The 21566-nt window shown below is 46.4% G+C and overlaps 1 protein-coding gene across 4 annotated transcripts in view; it reads left to right on the top strand.

The window, feature by feature from the left end:
- Mylk3 (myosin light chain kinase 3) overlaps nt 1-21566 on the top strand; it is a 55542-nt gene that overhangs the window by 7506 nt on the left and 26470 nt on the right. For 2 of the 4 annotated variants that reach the window (XM_075976769.1, XM_075976770.1), the window contains exons 2-4: nt 15598-15655; nt 16904-17312; nt 20666-21120. In XM_075976769.1, coding sequence (XP_075832884.1) covers nt 15598-15655; nt 16904-17312; nt 20666-21120 — 922 coding nt within the window. Of the gene's footprint in view, nt 1-8145; nt 8853-15597; nt 15656-16903; nt 17313-20665; nt 21121-21566 lie in introns of those variants that run through there. The other 2 variants (XM_075976768.1, XM_075976767.1) reach the window with 2 other exon arrangements.

Raw genomic sequence — 21566 nt, 5'->3', positions numbered from 1 at the left:
TCTGAAGGGAAAGGCTTTCCAACCTAGAAGTCTACGTCCAACCCAGCTGTTTTCTAGTGTCCAGTTGTTAGGATGAGAAGTCTGATGTCTGACTTCTCATTGTTGTGTTTGTGGTTCATTGTGCAGTTTTGTTTTCTAATTTCCAGAAGCTTTTATTTATTTTTTAATTAAAAATTTATTCTATTTTAAAGTGTGTGTGTGTGTGTGTGTGTGTGTGTGTGTGTGTGATGCACATTGTAAGCTGGTTCCCACAGAGGCCAGGGGTGTTGGATCCTTTGGAACTGGAATTACAGGCTTCTGGGAGCTACTGGGCCTGGATGCTGGTTTTCTGGAAAGGCAGTGTGGACTCCTAGCTGTTGGGTCATCTCTGCCATAAAATTGCACAGTATAGTATTTGCTAAGTTTCTGAAACCTCAGTTAATTAGATGTGACACTAGCTGGGTACATACTTTAATATATTTTTTTCTGGTTTTTTTTTTTTTTTGGTTTTTCGAGACAGGGTTTCTCTGTGGTTTTGGAGCCTGTCCTGGAACTAGCTCTTGTAGACCAGGCTGGTCTCGAACTCACAGAGATCCGCCTGCCTCTGCCTCCCAAGACTTTAATATATTTTTGCTTATTTTCTTAAAATAATTTTGATTTTATTTTATGTGTGTGGGTGTTTTGGCCTGCATGTAGTCTGTGTACATGCAGTCCCAAGGAGGAGAAAAGAAGGTGTCAGGTCTTCTGGACCTAGAGTTGTGTGGGTGCTGGAAATCGAACACAGGTCCTCTGGAAGAGCATACAGTGTTCTATAATCAACAAGCCATCTGCGAATGGGGTATCCTGTCTCTACAAGTCCTCTGACTGAATGCTGTCTCTTTGAAACCTCAGGCTGAGGTTCCTGTCTCCTCCCGCTTTATAGTCCTCTCTCCACCCAGCCATCTCACTTCCTGTCTCCACCTCCCTAGTGCTGGGATTAGAGGTGTGAGTCACCACTGCTTTGTTCTGTTTGTTTCTCTTTTAGACCAAGCGGTCCAGGGTGGCCTTGAACTCACAGAGATCCTTCTGCCTTTGTCTCCCGAGTGCTGGGATTAAAGGTTATGACACCACTGCCTGGCCTCTATGACTAGTGATTATTGCCAGCTCCACACTCTGATGTCCAGGCAAGCTTTATTTGCGGAAGCACAAACAAAATATCACCACATTTGGCCACAGGGCCAGAGAGGCAGCTCCGTGGTGAAGAGCGCAGATCCTCTTGTAGAGGATCCGAGTTCAAGGCAGGTGGCTCACAAGCAACTATAACCCCAGCTCTGGGGAACCTGACACCTCTGGCCTCCACCAACATCTGAATCCAAGCGCACATATCTTCTTCCCTACAGATCTTATGTTAGGAAGAAAAAAAGCCTAACAAGAGCACAATGATCAAGAGCAAATGTCTTCGCAGTTAACAGACAACAGATGCAGAATTTACAGAAACAACCAAGAGGAAAGCTAAGGTGGAAGTTAAGTACTGTTTGTAGACTTACAAGTCTTCGTTACCTTTCCATCACCAAGAGGCACAGCGTGGAGGCCAACGTAAGGGCCTGTGTGCTTGCCTTTGCTGAGGAACATATTCTTACTACAGGTAGGAACTGTCTTAGTTAGGGTTTCTATTGCTGCCATGAAACACCATGACCAAAAAGCAAATGAGGGAGGAGAGGATTTGTTTAACATACACTTTCATGATCACTGTTCATCAACTGAAGGAAGTCAAGACAGGACCTTGCACAGGGCAGGAACCTGGAGGCAGGAGCCGATGCAGAGGCTATGGAGCGGTACTGCCTACTGACTTGCTTCTCGTGGCTTGCTCAGCCTGCTTGGTTATAGAACCCAGGACAACCAGCCTAGAGAGGAGGCCGCCCACAGTGGAATGGGCCTTCATCATCGATCACTCATTAGGAAAACACCTTACAGCCAGATCTTCAGGAGGCATTTTCTCTGAAATGACATTCCCTCCATTCAGATGACTCTAGCTTGCGTCAAGATGACATAAAGCAAGCCACCACAGGGAGTACACAAAACCTGGGGGAAGGTCGGCATCCATAACAATTCTGTTTCATAGAATGCCATCTTTGTAAAGTGTTTGCTTAAGCTTAGTGTCGTAGACTATTTAGGAGTACATATAAAAAAGAGCCGAAAACAACTAGCATCATTACATAGAAGAATTATACAGAGGTCTTTTTTTTTTTTAAATATATGAAGCCAGCTTCTTTTATGGAGTGAGATTTAGAATTTTTCTTTCAGCAGGGCAATGGAGTTACAACACTGGCTAAAATTTAGATCTCTTACAGACTTATGGGACGAGGTTAGTGGTTACAAATAGACCATGGACAAGTGCACCTTGCATAAAATAACAAATACTTATTTTGTCAGGTTAGGCAGATATATACCAGGGTTTCAACCACCAAGATTTCCCAGGTGGAGGACTGCCCTCAGATTCTGTTTAAGCTGACTAGGAAGGCAGCATTACATATTCATATGCTGCTGTGGGCTGCCTTGCATTTCTTGATGCTTAGTTTAGCCTGGCTCAAGGCCGAGGGGAAACAGGACCATACTCTGGCCTGACGTGCCTACTGCTTAGGTTCACTGTGGCTACAGCCATTGTTCAGCCACATCTTAAATGAATCTGGACTGTATCCCACGTCTGAAACAGAAATGGTTTTTTAACAAAACACCAAATCCTGTCTTTTAGGTTAAATATAAAATGTTATTAGGGACAGAACAATGGACTTCAGTTTAAAGCGTCCTAAGGTGGCTTAACCGTCTATTAGCTACAGACTGCCTTGTGATTTCCCCAGGTCTCCGACAAACACATGTTGCACAAGAACCCAAACTATATAAAAATAATTACATACACTTTCAGAGCCAAGAAACGGCAAAGTCCACTTCCTCAGCATCCCCATGATTCTGAACTGATGACATAGTCAATGAATAACTAGAAAGGAAAACCAAGATTTAAGTGTATTTTGGGCATCAATAGATGCCCACTTTGAATTCTTGAAAGACTGAATTACATCTAACTTTTAACTCTATTTTTAATTTTACATCTAATTTTACATTTAATTTTTACAGTATTTTACAAATATCAAAGTGTTAAAGTAGAATTAAAAATAGTAGAAATTTTCTGTAACGATAACTAGATGAGCTTCTTAACTGATTAAAAACTTCTATATTGTTTGGGAAAATGAAAACTTGCCAAATTGGCTTGTCACCTCTTTTGAAATCTCCTAAATCATGCAATTAGCAAACAAGATGGGATCTCAAGGCACAAGCGCAGAAGCTCCTCCAAGGAAAACTGATGAATTCAAGCTGTAGACTTTTAAGGGTGAAAGGTAGTGGAACCAAGGTGATTTTTAGGAATGTCTTTGTTCTCTAAAAATAGGCTCTCTCTCTCTCTCTTTTTTTTTTTTTTTGGTTTTTCGAGACAGGGTTTCTCTGTAGCTTTGGAGCCTGTCCTGGAACTAGCTCTTGTAGACCAGGCTGGCCTCGAACTCCCAGAGATCCTCCTGCCTCTGCCTCCTGAGTGCTGGGATTAAAGGCGTGCGCCACCACCGCCCAGCTAAAATAGGCTCTCTTATGAAGTCCTCTTGACTCTCCATGCCTCACTTACTTTCCTGTTGTAGTGGTAAGGCACCATGGCCAACGCAACAATACAGAAGGGAGGGCTTATGTTGGGCTCATGGCCCTGGATCCATCTCCATCACAGTGGGAAAGCAAGGCACCAGACCACAGCGTAGAGGCAGGAAGAGCTGGGGGCTTGCATCTTGAAACAGAGAGTTGAACTGGAAATGGAGGGAATCTTTTAAAACCCCTAGGCCCATCCCCAGAGGCATACTTCCTCTAGCAAGGCCACACCTCCTAAACCTTCCCAAATAGGGGCCCCAACTAGAACCCAAACATTCAAATGTCAGAGTCCTCTCATTCAAACCACCACACTTCTCTAACAGTTCAGGAAGCAGAGTTACAGCAGGAGAGGACAGCATACATATAATTTTCAACACACAATGCAGCTTTCTCTTGTTTTGAGACAGGGTCTAGTAGGGCCCAGTGGGCCTGGAGCTGGTTGAGGCTAGGCATGATTTGGAAGTACTGATCCTTTACCCCTGGAATTATAGGCCTATGTGCCTCCACCACCCCAGTTTGGGCAGTGCCAAGGATCAAACCCAGATCCTCTGGTAGGCTAGGCGATCATCAGTCTACCCCCTGAGGCACACCCCAGCCAAGTTTAGAGTACAGAACGCTCAGCATAGTCTATTGTAGCGCCAAGGTCCCTAGCATACAAGTTTCAAGGAATAGGATTATTTGAACAAAGGGACAAACGGGAGAAATATTCATGTGAAGATGGAGAATAGGGTGCTAATTCTCTGTATTACAATGAAAGGATAAATTTTTTATTTAAAAACAAAAGAGCGAGCTTCAAAATGGATTTGATATTGAAATTGTCATGTATATATATATATATCCCATACATATGTATGTATGCAAATATACCCCAAATTATCTTTTTTAATAAGAAATTATTTTTTATTATTTTTAATTTGTATTAGTGCTCTGGCTTTATATATGTCTGCTTGTGCACCACGTGCATACAGAGGCCAGAAGAAGGCATTGGATTCCCTGGAACTGGAGCTGCAGACAATTGTGAGCCTCCATACAGGGGCTGGGAATTGAACTCAGGTCCTCTGGAAGATCAGCCGGTGCTCTTAACCACTGAGCCATCTCTCCAGCTCTGGGAACAACATTTCTAATAGCATTTTCATTATGTTGCATCTGTCAAAGTTACATAACATTACATGTATAATGAGAACATTCTGTCTACAAATACAAGCATAGAATTTAATAGTTCAATGGATGGAGACTAATTCTAATATATCTTTGTGAATCTCGCTGGTTTTATCTTTATTATTTTACAATGTAGATTTATATCAAATTGTTAACTAGACAGGAGATAGATTTTTACCAGACTTGGAGGCCATTAAGATAGCCATCTCCCATTTCCTGGGTAACACACAAGAAAATAACATAGAGAAGGAAAGAGGCCAGAGATGCCGTGGCTTGGTGGAGGTCTAAGGGGAAGCTGCTTCCCCGTTAAAGCAAAAGAATTTGAGTTCTATCTCTGGTCCTGGATAGGGACATAACCCTCCAGTGGGTCTGAAAGTCCACGACATTCAATGTTATTGCCCTTTTCTTGGTGTAACCCTTAGAGATCCTCACTATCAAGTCTGCCTACCTTTCTTGCTACCTACCTTTTTATCTCTTCTTTGAAAACAGATCCCCATCCTATCCTAAGTGTCTGATCGGCAACCTGGACATTCTCTCATTCTGAAGAGCCCCCTCCTCCATTTAGCTTCAAATCAGTCTCTTATTGAGATCTGCCCCGTCCCCTTTTGGGAACTCTGTCTCAGAAGGCTCCCTTTTAATCTCTTTTCTTTCTTTAGCTACCAAGGTGTTTAGCCTGCCCATTTCCCTGTTCTCAAACTCCAACAACATAGCTTTAGGTCTTTCCAAATACAGTGTTCCAATATAAAAATAGTTTCATGGAGTTTTTATAGGAAGAGAACAAAGAAAGCCACAAATCAAGGAACTTTCAAAATACATTTGGTGGAAATTTTGGAGAGGTAGTTAACAGCAAGATGGCGGAACCTCAACAAGCCCCAGGTCTTTTCTTTGATTTTTGAAAAAAAATATTTTAGATTTATTTATTTTATGTGTATGAATGCTTTGCACATTATATATATGCGTATATCACGTGACGTGTGGCATCAGCAGATGTCAGAAGAGGCTATCAAATCCCCTGGAACAGAAGTTACAGTTGTCAGTCACCCTGGGAGTGCTGGCAGCTAAGCTGCTGAGCCATCTCAAGCCACCTCTCCAGCCCCGAGAGCATTCTTAGCTCTTCCAGTGGTAGAGGGGAGGGTTCTGCTAAGTTAATGCATCTGTCAGGATGTTAGAGCTGACACAGACGGGTCAGGATAGCTGTTTGGTAGCCCTGAAACTGCGACCTTCCAAACTCTGCCCAACCCTCAAGTTTAAGGCAGTTGGCCTCTGCACACAGCTTTTTTTTGGTACCTGTGTAGTTCACACACATCTGTCATTTCAATAGTCTGAGAGCCTAAATGAGGAACACAAGATTGTCTGTAGGAAAACTTCATCCCTGCCAGTCGGATGCACTTCCATACCTGGTTTATGTAATGCTGGCAATTGAGTCCAGGACTCTGTGCACACTAGGCAATGGTTCTCCCAGCTGAGCCACATCCCCATGTTGTGTATCTGTCTTTAATCTCATTAATGGGATAGACCAAGCTCCTCTTGAGCTTGCTGAGCTCATTTCATTACCAACACTCAGGACTGCTCTCAGAGCGAGTTTGGATCCTCCCAGGCTGAGGAACAGGCGTTCTGAAGAGGGATGGGTACAGGGATTGTGACCAAGCACAGCAAGGACACTATTGTAAGGCCACCTATGGCTTAAAATAGCAAAATGGCTTGATAGTGCCTGTGGGTGCTAAATTTCCAGGCCAGTTTATCAAAATTGCTTGTGTTCAGTAAAGGGAATCTAAGGGGAGTGACACACTAAAGACCCCTTCCCTTGGTGCCTCCCTGTCCGTGACAAAACCACCTTCGGAGCCCATGTGCCTGCCTGCCCTGGGCGTATTCACCTTTCTGAGCTCTGTTCTTTACCAAAGGGACTGGATGAAAGATGTCCGGCTGCTCTGTGACACCCTTGGCACTCTGAGATGCAAATTCACCTTCATGTCCCACCCCAGTGACGATCTGAATGTGTCCACTTCAGACATTGGTACTTCTGTAACAATCGATTCAAGCTAAGATTTTTCTAAGATAAAGTGTTTGAAAAACCACAGAAACACAGGTCTCATTGTCGTAAACACTATAGAGACTGGAAACTTAGACTTTGGTTGTCTGAGGTGTTCCTCATCAATGTTGGGAGCCAGAGGGTCACTGATAATTGTCCTCAGAGGGCCTTTTTAAGGAACAGGACCCATGGGGTTGCACTTGGTGAGTAGCCTAGGTTGTTGTTTCTCAGATCTATTTTTAGGTACAAGTGGGGACCCAAGTGCATGTGTGGTAGGGGCAAGACCTGCAGACTCTCCCCACAGGCGGTCCAAATCCACACTTCATGTATCATCCAAGCAGGAAACAACAACGAAAAGCTAGTTTTTAGTTTGTAGAAACAGTAAAATTTTCGTGACTGTGAAAGGCACAACTTGGTGGAATCGCCTTGCAGTTTGCTCTGCTCTCTGTTGTGAATTAGGTGTGGATGGCTCTGGACACTGTGTCTTCAGTGTCTGCAATTCTGAAAACTGCCTTGCATAGGCTGGCTAACAGATATACTCACTTAGGGATTTTTGCTAATAATAAATCACAAGGAAATTTATTTTAAGACAATTTGTTGATATACATACAATTTTATCATTTTAAAAGACCAAAGTGAATTTGTATGATAATGAGAACATGTTTTTCTGTGTTTTATTTTGTTTTGGTTTCTTGAGACAGGGTTTCTCTGTGTAGCCCTGGCTCTTCTGAAACTGGCTCTGTAGACCAGGCTGGCCTCGAACTCAGAGATTCACTTGCCATTGAGTGCTGGGATTAAAGGTGTGTGTCACCACTGTATGGTTATTTTTATTTTTAATTAAATTGGAATTATGTAATTTCTCCTTTCCTTTTCCTCCATCCAACCCCTCCTATATCCCCCCACTCAAATTCATGTCTTTTTTCTTTATTGTTATTAGATGTATAAAAGCACATGAATTGATAACTACAACCTACTGAGTTTGTTTAGTGTTACTTGTATATTAGTTCAGGTCTGATCACTTGGTATTGGATAATTAGTTAGTGGGTTCATCCCTGGGGAAGACTAATTCTCCTGTTCTTAGTTCTCCTTAGTTGCCTGTAATTCTTCGTCTAGAGGTGGGGTCCCGTGGATTTCCCCTCCCCAGTTTTCATGCTAAAAGATAATTTTCTCCCAGCCTTTAGCATCGGCTGTATGAACCCCAGCCTGCTCCGGGCAGATTCTTAAAATAACTGCCATCAGCAGCCTCTCAAAGGGGAATGTTAATTGTCACCATGATGTCAAAGAGGCCCCAAGAAAAGGGCCTGGGCTAAACTCACCCTGTCACTCCCTGGCAGTGGCTGAGTAGAAGATAGGCAAAGCAGACACACGGAAAACCTGGCCCTCTCAGCGCCCCAAATGCCCAGGCAGCAGGGCAGGCTGATGCTGTATAGCAAGGCTCTTACCAGAACAATGGCCTTCCAGACGTTACCGCCTAAGTGAGAAGCGGGCCTGTGGTGCTTCTTCGTGGCCTTGCCTTTGCCCTTACCTAGCCGGAATTGGGATGTCAGGAGTTCCAGAGGGGGATCCCGAGGGTCTGGGCCCCCTGGGGCTGCCAGCCTTGGGCATTGCTCCCTTAGCCAACATGGACAGCAAACTTACGGTGCTGAGCGAGAAGGTTGACAGACTCCTACATTTCCAAGAAGATGTCACAGAGAAGCTGCAGTGTGTGTGCCGGGGCATGCACCAGCTGGAACAAGGTCTACATCGGCTGGAGGCCTCCCGCGAGTTGAGTCTGGCAGCGCCCGACGGCCCTCTTCCAGCCACTGCTCAGGCTGCATGGCCTGAGGTCCTGGAGCTGGTGAGGGCGTTGCGGCAGGAGGGTGCCCAGCATGGTGCCAGGCTCGAAGCCCTCTTCAAGATGGCTTTGGACAGGGCTATTACTTTGGTAGGGGCCACATTCCAGAACTCAAAGGTGGATGATTTAATCACGCAAGGAACGGTGGTGCCCTGGAGGAAGGGCAGCCTGGCCGCTGGCTCCGAGGAGGTTGGTTCTGGATTCCCTGCCCTGGCTGGAGGGTGTTCCGGGACCCTGGTGGGAAGACCTGCCTGGAAATTATTCTTAGAAGAGCTGGGGACATTGTTGCCTTATCATGTATTCTGTGTCCCGTTGATGGGGAAATGAAAGATGGAAACTTAGGGAGAATAGATGGATTTCCATATAGTTCAATGATCCCCGCTCTAAGAAAGGATGAGGTAGTGGTCCAGTCAGAATGTAGCTCCTTGGGCAACTATGCCACCCAGATGTGAAGGACAAACTAGATGTGAGGAAAAGGAGGGTGCTGTGCTTAACACCCCTGGGACTTCTCTCTTGCCCCTTCCTGTCCCTTTATATCTGGAGTAAGAGACATGGTCATTTTATCCCACAGCCCTTCCTCAAACAACCAAACCCTCATTGTCCTCTACACTGCGCTTTGTCCCAGAGATGGCAAAATGTATAGCTGCCTGTGGGAAAGTAAGTGTTGACAGTGACTAACAAGGGACAGCAAGCAGAGGTGTGATCCCCCTCCCCCCAGGGTGAAAGATGGCATTTCTGGGAGTGGCTGTTCCCAAGGGTTGTATAATCACTCAACCGCTGGCTAATAGAAGCTTGTCCACTGGGCACACTGTGTGTGTGTCTGTGTGTGTGTCTGTGTCTCTGTGTGTCTCTCTGTGTGTCTATGTCTCTGTGTGCGTGTGTGTCTCTGTGTGTGTGTGCGCGTGTGTGTGTGTAGGGAACACCTTGTTTGAGAACAGCTGAAGACCAGCCGCTTAGCAACACCAGATAGCCTGGAGCCACCATTTAAGATTCTGCGGTTATCACTTGCTCCTGGCACAGAAAGGATTGATGCGAATGAGGCCTGTACTTGAAGAGGACACCTTCCTGCCCAGTCCCGCAGGTCCCAGGCCACCCAGCTGTCCCTCTTCTCCCTGTCTGAAGCTCCTCCCTCCTGGAGCACACCTCTCCCCTCTCCCTCAGCTCCCTGATCCCTGCTCTGCAGCCCTGAAAATGCCGGCCTGCAGAGAAAATGGGGCACATGCAGTGCACTCCTCTGGCCGAATCTAATTACATTACTAAAATAAGTTGAATAAATGGCCTTGAAAAGAAAAACTAAAATACTTTTAATCTGATAGTTTAACACGGTAAAAGAAAACACTTTTGATATAGGAGGCCCTAAGTTTAATCCCTAACATCAAAGAGAGAGGGAGAGAGGGAGAGAAGGAGAGAGGGAGAGGGAGAGAGAGAGAGAGGGAGGGAGGGAGGGAGGGAGGGAGGGAGAGAGAGAGAGAGAGAGAGAGAGAGAGAGAGAGAGAGAGAGAGAGAGAGAGAAAACCTCACATGAAAAGCATCTCCTTCCGCTGGGTCCTCAGGAGACTCAGTTTCCAGGTTCCTGTGAGCTGTCCAGGTAAAGGTTTTGCAACTAAAAGCACATTATGTGCAAAGCCTAACCAGTCTTCAAAAAGTTCATTTTAAGGCAAGGTATGGCAGCACAGGCCTGCAGGAGGATCAGGGTCAGTCTGGGCTATGTGCGGCTTTGTCTAAAACAATTAGAAGTCATTCCAGGGGTTGTGGGCAGAGGTTCACTATGCCTTCAGTAAAGAGCTTTGTTCTTAGTTTTCCTGAGCATGGGGAGGGAATTTCACCCCCTCCTGGGGGATGTTTCTGCTACAAGATAATAGCTATTTGCATAGCACATTACATTAAGAACTATACTACACAATGCATAATGTACGGACGATTTAAAGTCGACAGGAAGATTGAGGCTGGAGAAAAATACTACATTTCCTGCATGTCCTGGATACTATTGTTGGACTAGATGTCCAAACATCAGGGAGGAGTTGCTCCAGACACCACTCACATAACCACAAATTGATGCAAAAGCAAGAGGATTTTTATTCTGTCATGACAGGGTCCTTCAGGTTCGGGATATGAAGGACATCGATAGCTGTTACAGTCCATCTTTTAAAGTGAAAAGCCACAGACACAAGGCGGGGACCTGTAGGTTGTTTTCCAACTTATTGGATTGGCTTATTCAAAGGGGTACTAGTAGTGATTGGTCTATTCCAGGGCAAGAGAATAGCTGCGTGGTCAGGTGATAAGGGAGAGCATCTGTGGTCCATCCTGACCTTTGGTTCAGTGACTAAATTAATACATCAGGAACTGAGTCAACATCCGTGGGTTGTATTTGCCTCAATTCCCAAAATGGAGTTATGTTTGAAGATTATTCTCAAGGACACAGGGGGATGAGCAGTCCAGTGTGTGTGTGTGTGTGTGTGTGTGTGTGTGTGTGTGTATGTGTGTGTGCAACTGTCCCCTTTCCAAGATAGAGTGAGTGTAAGGTTTTAGAAAAATGTTTTAGGGTTGAGGGGGGCTTACAAATGCATTTAGAGTCTTTCGCTATGAGTGAATGTTCTTGAAGAGGTTTGTTTGTTTCTTTTTTTTTTATTTTAAAGATTTACTTATTTATTATGTATACAACATTCTGCCTCGATGTATGCCTGCAGGCCAGATCTCAGTACAGATGGTTGTGAGCCACCATGTGGTTGCTGGGAATTGAACTCAGGACCTCTGGAAGAGCAACCAGTGCTCTTAACCTCTGAGCCATCTCTCCAGCCCAGAAGTTTGTTTCTTTTTGCTTTGTTTATGCTTTTGGAGTTTGCCATATTGAAATATTAAAAATGAACATAAGATCCCATTTTTTCATTCATCAGAATGAAAAGAATAGTGGAAGAGAATTAAAGTGTTGGGTAATGTGTGTTTCAGAGGCAGTGATCTCATGCTTATCTAAGGCAGAGAACTAATCTGGAGTGAGTGGTGTTCAAAGGGGTCTCTCACCCATCATGCCCAAGGCTCACGTTTCAAACCTAGCCCTACAATCAGCAAACAAGTAGAGTTCAGCATTTGTGTCTAAAAGACATGGACTACCTCAGAAACAATTGTATTGCTGTTAGTATGGCCCTGAAGTAAACGCTTTTGCTATTATTTGAAGTCAGTATTCAAGCATCCCCGAAAGTCTCAAACTTAAACTTCTTAGTTTCCTTATTGAATCAGGCCCCAATGAAACAGTTGGTGATGCCTTATAAAGTTAATACTTCTTCTGAATTCATAGAAAGTTGTCTTTTTATTCAGGAAAACCTCAGACATAACCAAGGACAGAGAGAACGTGTCCTAACGCTTTGCCATCTTTTACTAAAGGGTGGACCATCGTCTAAAACCATTTGCATTTTCAGTGAATGACCTGTTCACAAATTTTCCTCCTGTTTCTTGTTTTGTTTTCCACCATTTCCTGTTTATTCATAAGGGCTCTTTCTAGAATAACGGAACTAACTGACGCCCGTGTTGTAAATACATAGGCGTCCGGTACAGGGGAGGTCAGGGACTGTGTGTTCATTCCTGCAGCTTTACCTGTCTGCGAGGCCCCACTGCATCTCCCTCTGCTCTTTGTGTTTAATTTGTGTATGGTTGACTGTCTGCTGGTTTGGGTCCTGTCTTCCCATTAGATTGCCAATTGTTAATTGGATCATGGCATGCTTCTGCTTGTCAGGGGTGAATTTGCAGCTCAGAGAACCCTTCTAACGAGGTGGAACCACAGGCCTGTAACAAATTCCTCATGCTGAAATCTAGACTCCAGAGACTTCTGGAGACCCTCCTTTTGTTTCTTAAGAGAATAGGGGTGTAGTAATCACATGTAGAACTGAATTACATCCTAACGCTGGCTGTTAAATTCGGAAATTATGCCAGGGCTTGGTCAAGGTCCTCCTTGATTACTTTATATTATATTTTGGTGGTAGTGCTGGGGATTGAACTCAGGGCCTCACTTATACAAGGCAGGTGTCCCGTCATTGAATTACTTCCCCAGACACCACCCACACCTGCTTCATCTTCTAAAGTACCCACTGAACTCTGTAATGATGAACTCGATTATCACTAGAAGCCAGCTACCCTCGGCTTCAGTTCAACACAGCCGAGCTGTTCAGGACATCAGCCTTCATGAGAGGTGGACACAGGAGCCTTCCTATACTGAAGAAAAGGAGGGGAAGGAAGGACTGTTAGCATCAACAGGGACTGCCTCAGGAAAGTGTGCAAGTCAGTTTCTGCTGATGAGGTCTGTGGCAATGCCTCTGGTTTCCTAAACAGAAGTGGCAGAGAAGATCCTGCAGAGGAAGGGAGAGAGGTGCTGTTTGATGTGAGGATTATAGCAACAACTAGTATTTGTGTGTGTGTGTGTGTGTGTGTGTGTGTGTGTGTGTGTGTGTGTGCGCATGTGTGCATGTCCTTTGGGCATTGGGCTGTGTGTTCTACATGTATTGTGTCCTTACTATTGAAAGAGGAAATCTGGGTTGGCTTCTCAAAAACCGAGTTTAATCCCTAGGCCTACCATACAGAGAGAGAACAGACTTCCATAAATTATCCTTTGAACTCCACATACCACCTTGGCACATGCTCAAGTGCACACACCAAAGGGAAGACAGAAAGAGAAAGAAGGAAGGAAAAGAAAGATGGAGTCCTTTAGTGTCCTGGGGCTTGCAAGACGCTTGCTACAAAGTCTGGACACCAGTGGTAGAACGAGGGGACCAATTCCTGCAAACTGTCATGTGATCTCCAAGGGTTGGGCTCATGCTTGTTCTCTCTCACACACACACTTATACACACACACCTAACACACACACACTGAATAAATGAATGAATGAATGCAATACTTGATGTTCTAGAACCACAAAGAAGTGAGAAGGGAACAGGGCTGAGAAAGGTGACTGAAGCCAAGGAAAAGCTGGCAAGGGAGTTGGGGGAACTTGGCAAGGGGGTTGGGGGAGCAGAGGACTTCGGGAACTGCTCTGGCTGATGAACAAAGGACTTAGGTCAGGAATGGAAAATCAAACTCTACCCACCCTAAGTCGGATCAACATTCAAGCTGCTATAGTTCTGATTGAGACTGGATTCCGAAGTCAAATCATGCTGACAGGATGGGGCACCATAGTCAGGGTCTAACCTCAGCCTGGGGGCTAGGTGGGGGACCCCATGTCACCCTTCCCAGTGTCTAACCTCAGCCTGGAGGATGGGGGACCCCATGTCACCCTTCCTAGTGTCTAACCTCAGCCTGGGGGCTGGGTGGGGGACCCCATGTCACCCTTCCCAGTGTCTAACCTCAGCCTGGGGGCTGGGTAGGGGACCCCATGTCACCCTTCCCAGGGTCTAACATCAGCCTGGGGGCTGGGTGGGGGACCCCATGTCACCCTTCCTAGTTTCTAACCTCAGCCTGGAGGATGGGGGACCCCATGTCACCCTTTCTAGTGTAGCAGTGTGGCAGGAGCCTGACCTCCCAGGTCAAATTTGTTGCTTTTAACTCTGCTTTTAGCACCTGACCAACTCCTCTGCTTCTGTGTCTCTCATTTTCTCTCTGTAAACCAGGAATTATCCCATTAGTAAATGTTATCTCAAAGAGTGGGCAGGACAAGGGGGAAACTAATCTGTGAAATGTTTGGAAAAGTGTGTCCAGCACATGAAAGTTACTTAACAGCTATGGCTATTTTGAAACAGAGCGGTGAGTGGCCGGTGTCGAGGAGCCCTCTACTAAGGATGCTGAGGATAAGGATGCTGAGCGCTGGTCCAGAGGGATTCTCCTCAGCTCTTCTTTAAACCTAAAAGGTCTGCTAGAGACCAGGGCCTGACAGACATGCTCAGAGCCCTACACTGGACCTGGCCACTCCATGACAGTCAGGAAACCCTCCACAAAAGGTTGCTTCTCTTGCTGGTGGTTTCAACCTTTGACCAGTAAAGTCCCAACTGTGGCTCCTGGTGTTAAGTCACAGCAATAGCTCCAGTTAACATGTCCCTTATCCCCTGTGCTCCAGGGAATGTGACTCACCAGCTAACTGGCCTCTCTCTGGCCCCAGCCACAGAGTTCCTTAATGGGGAGCCCAGAGATCAAAACAGCTGAAGACACATGTCTGCAGCATTGAAAAGATTTTAATTGATTTCCAACACTGAAAATTGAAATCTTTGGATTAAAATGCTAGGGATCCTTTGGGGGTAGCAGAATTGCCCTGCATTTTGTACATTGGTTGAGCTGGTATAGTGCACACCTTTAGGCTCAGTACTCAGGAGGCAGAAGCAGGTGGATTTCCATGAGTCTGGTCTTTATAGGGAGTTCTAGACTCTCAGGGCTACATAGTGAGACAGTCTCACAAAAAAGTTTATAGTTTGTATGTGTAATTTATTGTATACAAATGATGCTTTAATAAATTATTTTTTATTTAATTTTGTGCTTTAGTAAGTCTGATTTAAGTAAAAATCTAAGTTCAATTTCTCTTGAACAACAAAGCTCTGGCAACTCTAGGCCCAAATGATAGAGCTCAGCTGGAGGCGGTTCCTCAGCGCCTGACATGACCGTTGGCTGTGCTGCCCAATCCCGAGCACGGATTTGACTTCGGAATCCAGTCTCAACCAGGACGACTGCAGCATGAATAGTAAAGCTGAGATGATGGTGATTTAGGATTGAGGTTTCTTTTCTTTCCCCATTCTTGGCTTAAGACCCCGGTCTATTTAGAACCTCCTCTCAGGGAGCCAGCTCGCTAGCCATTCAGTGAAGCCCTGGAAAGGACATGGGCTCTAGCTGTGAAGCTAGGCGCATGCGGCCTCAATGTCCAGCCACACTGCTGTGGGTCATATTAAATAAGCTAACTACATGTGAGCATGTGGCAGGTGGCCCGTGGATGTTTGAATGATGGTGTTTTTATGGTGGTTATTTTAGAACAAGGAGCCAGCAGAAGCTACGGGAGTCAAGCCGAAGTATGCGCTAAATACCCAAGGTGAGCAAGCTGACCCCGCCAGGAGGCTGTGGGTAGGTGAGGTGGTCCACAGGTGAGCAAGCTGACCTGCCAAGAGGCTGCGGGTAGGTGAGGGGGTCCACAGGTGAGCAAGCTGACCCCGCCAGGAGGCTGTGGGTAGGTGAGGTGGTCCACAGGTGAGCAAGCTGACCCCTCCAGGAGGCTGTGGGTAGGTGAGGAGATCCACAGGTGAGCAAGCTGACCCCTCCAGGAGGCTGTAGGTAGGTGAGGGGGTCCACTTGCCTGTTTCTACCGCACACATAATGGTTCAGAATAAAGTACCAGGTACGTCGCCCATGCCAAGGTTGTTCTCGTTTTGTTTGGACTTTTGAGACAGGGTCTCATGCACCCCAGACTAGTCTCAAACTCCACCACATAGCTGAGGATGACCTTGAACTTCTGGTCCTCCTACCTCCATTTCCAGAGTGCTGGAATTAAGACTTTGGCTGAGTTTCTTTTATAAAAGCTCATTCTCTTTTAAAACTTTACGTGCCTGGCGTGATGGTGCACACCTTTAATCTTGGTACACAGAAGCCAGAAGTGGGCAGATCTCTGTGAGTTTTAGGGCAGCCAACACTACACAGTGAGACCCTGTCTCAAGAAACAAAATTCTTTTTTAAAAATAGTATTTGTAGGGTTCTAAAGTCAGATTGACAAAGTAAGGTATACTAAGAGAAGCCTGCCCTTTGTCCTTTCTCCTCAAGACCTTTATTTATGATCAATTAAAAGTTCTTATCTTTCCAGTGAGGTCCAGTTTATGGAAACCACTCATAAGTAGCCGTAGGTTTACACACATGTACACACTCACAAACATCCTCCCTTCTTCTCTCAGTGCGTGTTGGTGTTTTGTCTGTATGTATCTGTGCACCACTGTGTGCGTGTTGTCTATGGAAGCCAGAGAGGGCATCAGATCCCCTGGAACTGAATTCCAGACAGTTGTGAGCTACATTGTAGGTGCTGGGGATCAAACCTGGATTCTCTCAAAGAGTAGGCAGTGCTCTTACCTACTGAATCATCTCTTCAGCCCCTCTTTTCTTACTTTAAGAATGGCTGTCCAACACGTCCTTGGGTGGGTGTTCTAACATACAGACACATCTCCCATGGCAGGATGGGTTACATCCAGTTTTCGGCTTTCGCAGTTGTGGTATGTGGGATGATACATATGTGTTTGTTTTCTCCTTGTGATCTGTGTCCCTTAGAGTATGTTTTCCCCTTCTCGTTATCTTGTAGCGAGCCAGAAGGAGGACACAGCAGTGGGGGCAGTGGAGAGGCTGCCTCTCATCATCAGTACTTCACTGAAGGGAGCTGACTCCACCCAGGCGGGAGCTTCACTGAGGCAGGGTACTGAAGTTCTTGGCTTAGGCCAAGCACCCCCATCCACAGAGGCAGAACCCAGGCTTCCGGGAACGTCTGGTGAGAATACTGAGGCTACCCTGGAATTGTCTGTCGCACTAGACAGAATCAGCGAGGTCCTCACCAATCTCAAGATGTCTCAAAGTGCAGGACAAGGAACCTCGTCCAGCAAGCCTGACTGTTGGCTCTCAGAAGAGAACATGAGACTGAATTCAGGGCTTAGCCCTCCACCCGTAGGGTCACTAACTCCGGCCAGTGAAGTCCACAGTGGTGAGGCATTTTCCAGGTAAGGGGTGTTCTTCTGTGCTGGGCAATGGGTGCAAATAGCTGTGTCCTTTCCGTATGGCGTGGCCAAGGGGCCAGTGACAAGTGTTGGTGACCACTGTATACATAGAGCTGCACTGGATTGACGGAGGAGATCTTATGTTTGGGATCCTGGGGGTAGTGGTGTCTACTGGCCATGAGAATTACCTGGGACTAGGGAGTAGGGATTAAAAGAAACATCCATGCCCAGAAATCTTGATTCCTTTGGTCTGGAGTGATTCTCAGGTACCATTCTTGGATTCTTGTTTTTCATTCTAGAGGAGAATAGGGTTGAGAATGACGAACTTTTAGATAAGTAATTACTTCAGCGAACAGGCTTCACAGAGCACTTCACCACGTTCCAAGCACTGGCCTGGCCTTCTGAGGCCTCATCTCATTTTATTCTCCCCGTGTTCCCAGTGTGGAGAAGTGGTCGTCCTATTATCTTACTGATGGTGACATGGGGACTGAGCACCACCATCCCACAAAACTACTAAATCTGTACTTAACCGCACACCTGCTTCTTTAGGCCAGCATTTAAATCCTAAACAATCTGGCGAGGAGAAAAGGGCGGGGCAGGTAGAGGCATTCTAGAGGCTTTGCAGAGGTTTGTGTCAGAGGTCCTGGAGAGGCAGTGACACCTGGGACAGGAACTGTGCTCAGCAGAAATGGTGGAAGAGAGAACTGGCTGGCTGCGTTCTGTCTGTATTCAGTGCCGTTGGTGCAGCATTGCTGTGTCCGCACAGCCTGCGAGGGCCCTGGCCTTCTAGACCTCTCTCGGATGCCCTTGTACTTGATGCCCTCTCCACGTGCTCCACGTCTAACACGGAGACCTCAAGACCCAGCACTGGGAGATTATCTAGCCTCTTTTTGCTGTGGTGATTGGTTCTGGAAGGAAATGGGACCCCATCCCACCCCACCTCCCTCTGTGCCAGGGGCCTTGGCAGGCTGGAAAGAGGGATTCGTGGTAGCTGTGCCTAGAAAAACTCTGAATGTAGCAATTGTGGAAGGAGTGAACTTCCTCTGACATGTTAGGTGTAGTGAGCCGGACAGGATCGCCATTACAAGATGGCGCCGACATCCTGTCTTGTTGGTAATAAATAACTCCATATTTGGCTATGCCTTTGAGAGCTGCGCGTCCCCCGCTTCCCGCATGCGTGGTGGATGAGGATCCTTGAGCCTATCCCAATGCGGTCTGGTGGCAGCTGTTGGTGGCAGCCAATCACAGGGCGACCCGTGTGCCAATTCCCTATTTAAGCAGCTGCCTAAGTGCCCTTCACCCCTTCACTTTATGCGCTCTCTCTCTCTCTCTCTCTCTCTCTCTCTCTCTCTCTCTCTCTCTCTCTCTTTCTCTCTCTCTCTCTCTCTCTTTTCCCCTTCGCTTCATGCTCTCCCTGCCCTTCCCTTCTTCCTTCTTGCCCCTCGTTTCCTGCCCCTCTCGTTTCCTGCTCCCCATCAATCAAGGGCACTCCAGTAAAGCGTGTTCTGAGTAGAATCTTGATGTGGTGGTCATTCTTCCTCGCCGGTCTAGAAGTCCGCCACAGTTAGGGATCCCCAAAAACCTCTCAGTGAGAAGCATGTCCCACCCCAGACACAGCCCTGAGCTGAATTTCAGACACGCCAGATCCGAAGCAGGTCTCAGGAAGTGGGGAGGCCACCACCTGCCCTTCCTTCCCTAGAATGTGTCTTTTGAGGAAAGCGTATCAAAAATTGTCAGTTCTGACCAGAAGGGGCTGCTTGTCTAGGTAGCCTGAGACCATACCTGAACTTGGCAGCCCGGAGTTGTTGGCAGTGCCTGTGGTTGGTGTGCTATGCAGTGGGTAAGGAAGCGTTAGACATCAAACATGACTTAGAGCTGCGTGACACTGGGGTCACCTCCTACCCCACTGGAAGAGAAGACCGGAGAGGGCTGAAGTGGCCAATGGCCGATGGACTACCTGGATTCTCCTCCAGCAATTGGTTTGTCAAGCTTTTGGGGCCCCTTGGTCTGAGACAGGCTCAGGTGCTTAGCTTGGCTCCCACCTTGCTTCCCACTGTTATCACAGCCAGCTGTCTCGTCCCCACACTCTTGCCCCGTGCTCAACTGTAGACAGGCTGCCGGGTCTCTCGACTGCACCACTTGGGATCAGCGTCCATTTTCAAAGGCCTAAACCTCAGAGCAGCCTGGGCTTTCCACTGCTGAAAAAAGGCCTTGTATTTTTCTTTATTCTTTTTATTAGGATAAAGGACATACAACATAGAATGTACCATTTTAGTCTATGTGTGCGTGTGTGCGTGCGTGCATGTGTGTTCGTGCGTGTGTGTGTGTGTGTGTGTGTGTGTAGCTGGGAAGGGAACTAAGGGCCCTGTGTACACTAGATGAGGGCCCATATTAACTATTTTTTATTTCTTCTTAAAAAATCTAAAAAAATCCATATTTGTGTTTCTTTTTGTAAACATTTTAAAACAAAGATGTATTTCTTTATCTATTTGTTTATATCTTCAGAGACATTTGAGCTACAAACTTGGAGGCTAATTTTCCAAAAGAGAAAAAATGAAGAACTAAAATGTTAATCTTTACTTAACTCCTAACTCATGATTTTATATCATATACATGACAAACTCAAATTTTTATCTTCCATAGCACATTAAAGATTATTAGTGAGGGGGGGTCATGTAACTATATTTTAATTAAATAAAAGTAAACACTCAAGCCTAGTATTGTACAAATGATGGCTAGAAAATATAGTTCAATATTCTTGTTATCACAAATACTATAATATGAATGCTATTGAGGAAATTTTGTCATTTGTATTTGTAAATCTCCTAAGTATTTGTTTTATTTTTTAAGATCTCAACAAACCACCATAAGGTATATATGCACAGGGCCTAGATCAGCCCATACAAACTCTCTGATTGCCCCTCCAGTCTCTATGAGCCCCTAGGGACCCTGGTTAGATTCTGTGGGCCATGTTATTGTGGTGTCCTTGACCGCTCTGGCTTCTACAACCTTTCCTCCCCCTCTTCTGTGGGACTCCCTGAGCTTTGCTGTGCGTCTCTGCTTCTCAACTACCTTTCTTTTATAGTCCAGGCCTCTCTATCTAGGGAAAGTGCTGCCTATGGTAGGCTAGGCCCTTCTGCATCAATGAGCAATTAAGAAAATGCTTCATAGACATGGCCACAGGCCAGTCCAATCGGGTCAGTTCTTCCATTGGGGTTTCCTGTTTCCAGGCGACTCTAGGTTTGTGTCAAGTTGACAGCTGAAGCTAACTATGACACTAAGCAGGGCTCTACTACTGAGCTGCACCCAGGAACGTCCTTGTTTCAAACCTCAGGGCTGTGTTTCTCTCTGCCCAGGATCTCTATCCTTGTACAAGAGATGGCTGCTCCTGGGGAGATGCTTGAGACCCAGAGGGGCAGTCCCATGGCCTCTGCAGAAACTCCAGCAATTACCCAGCCTTGTGAGCAGGACCCACATCCTGAAGGCCCTGGAACTGCGCTAGAAGACCAGATCCCTAAAGGAGAGTCCCTAAAGGAGAGTCCATTTCTACCACTACCAAAGAGGAGTAGCAGCAATGGAGGAGCAAATGCAGAGGAGGAGGCGGGGCCTGGGGCTGAGCCTCTCACAGGACCAAACTTGGCCACAAGAGACTGGGGAGATGAGACTATTGGGACCATGGATCTGCTGCAAGAAACAGACCCAGGAGCAGGAAAACCTGAGCCTGGGAAGGACCCTGCAGCCAAGGGCTCAGGGGGAACTGAGGTCGGAAGTAGGATGCCTACTGCTGCGGAGGCTGCCATCATGGTTCTGGGTAAGTGAGGCTGTGATCCAGCTCATCACGGCCTTGAGGTGAGTGACTGGGAGCCTTCCTTCACCTTCTGTAGATTATGTGTTTCTGAGGAAGCCTAAGTCTCTGGATAGTTAAGTCCTCGTACTAGAGTCCAAGATACAGAAATGTGGAGGGATTAGATTTGGGTCTTTGATGGTTGGGAAGTGGGAACTTCTGTGGCCCAACTGGGTAGACATCTCAAAGCAGCTCCCCTCCCTGAGGGTTCTACCACTGCCATCATTCTAAATGAGGACAGGCGAGCCTGCAGAAGGCAGGAGGCTAGGGATGTCGTCAGTTGCTAGAGTGTTTGCCTAGCATAGAGCTGGAGCTGTGGCTTTGATTCCCAACACTGCAGAGAACCAAAAGTGGTGTTGCGCATCTCTAATCCAAGCTCTTGGGAGATGGAGGCAGGAGGATAAGTTCAAGAT

This window comes from Microtus pennsylvanicus, chromosome 6 (assembly GCF_037038515.1).
Source record: "Microtus pennsylvanicus isolate mMicPen1 chromosome 6, mMicPen1.hap1, whole genome shotgun sequence".
NCBI lineage: Eukaryota > Metazoa > Chordata > Mammalia > Rodentia > Cricetidae > Microtus > Microtus pennsylvanicus.
The sequence above is the reverse complement of the archived record's forward strand: the minus strand, read 5'-3'. Positions and strand labels throughout refer to the sequence as shown.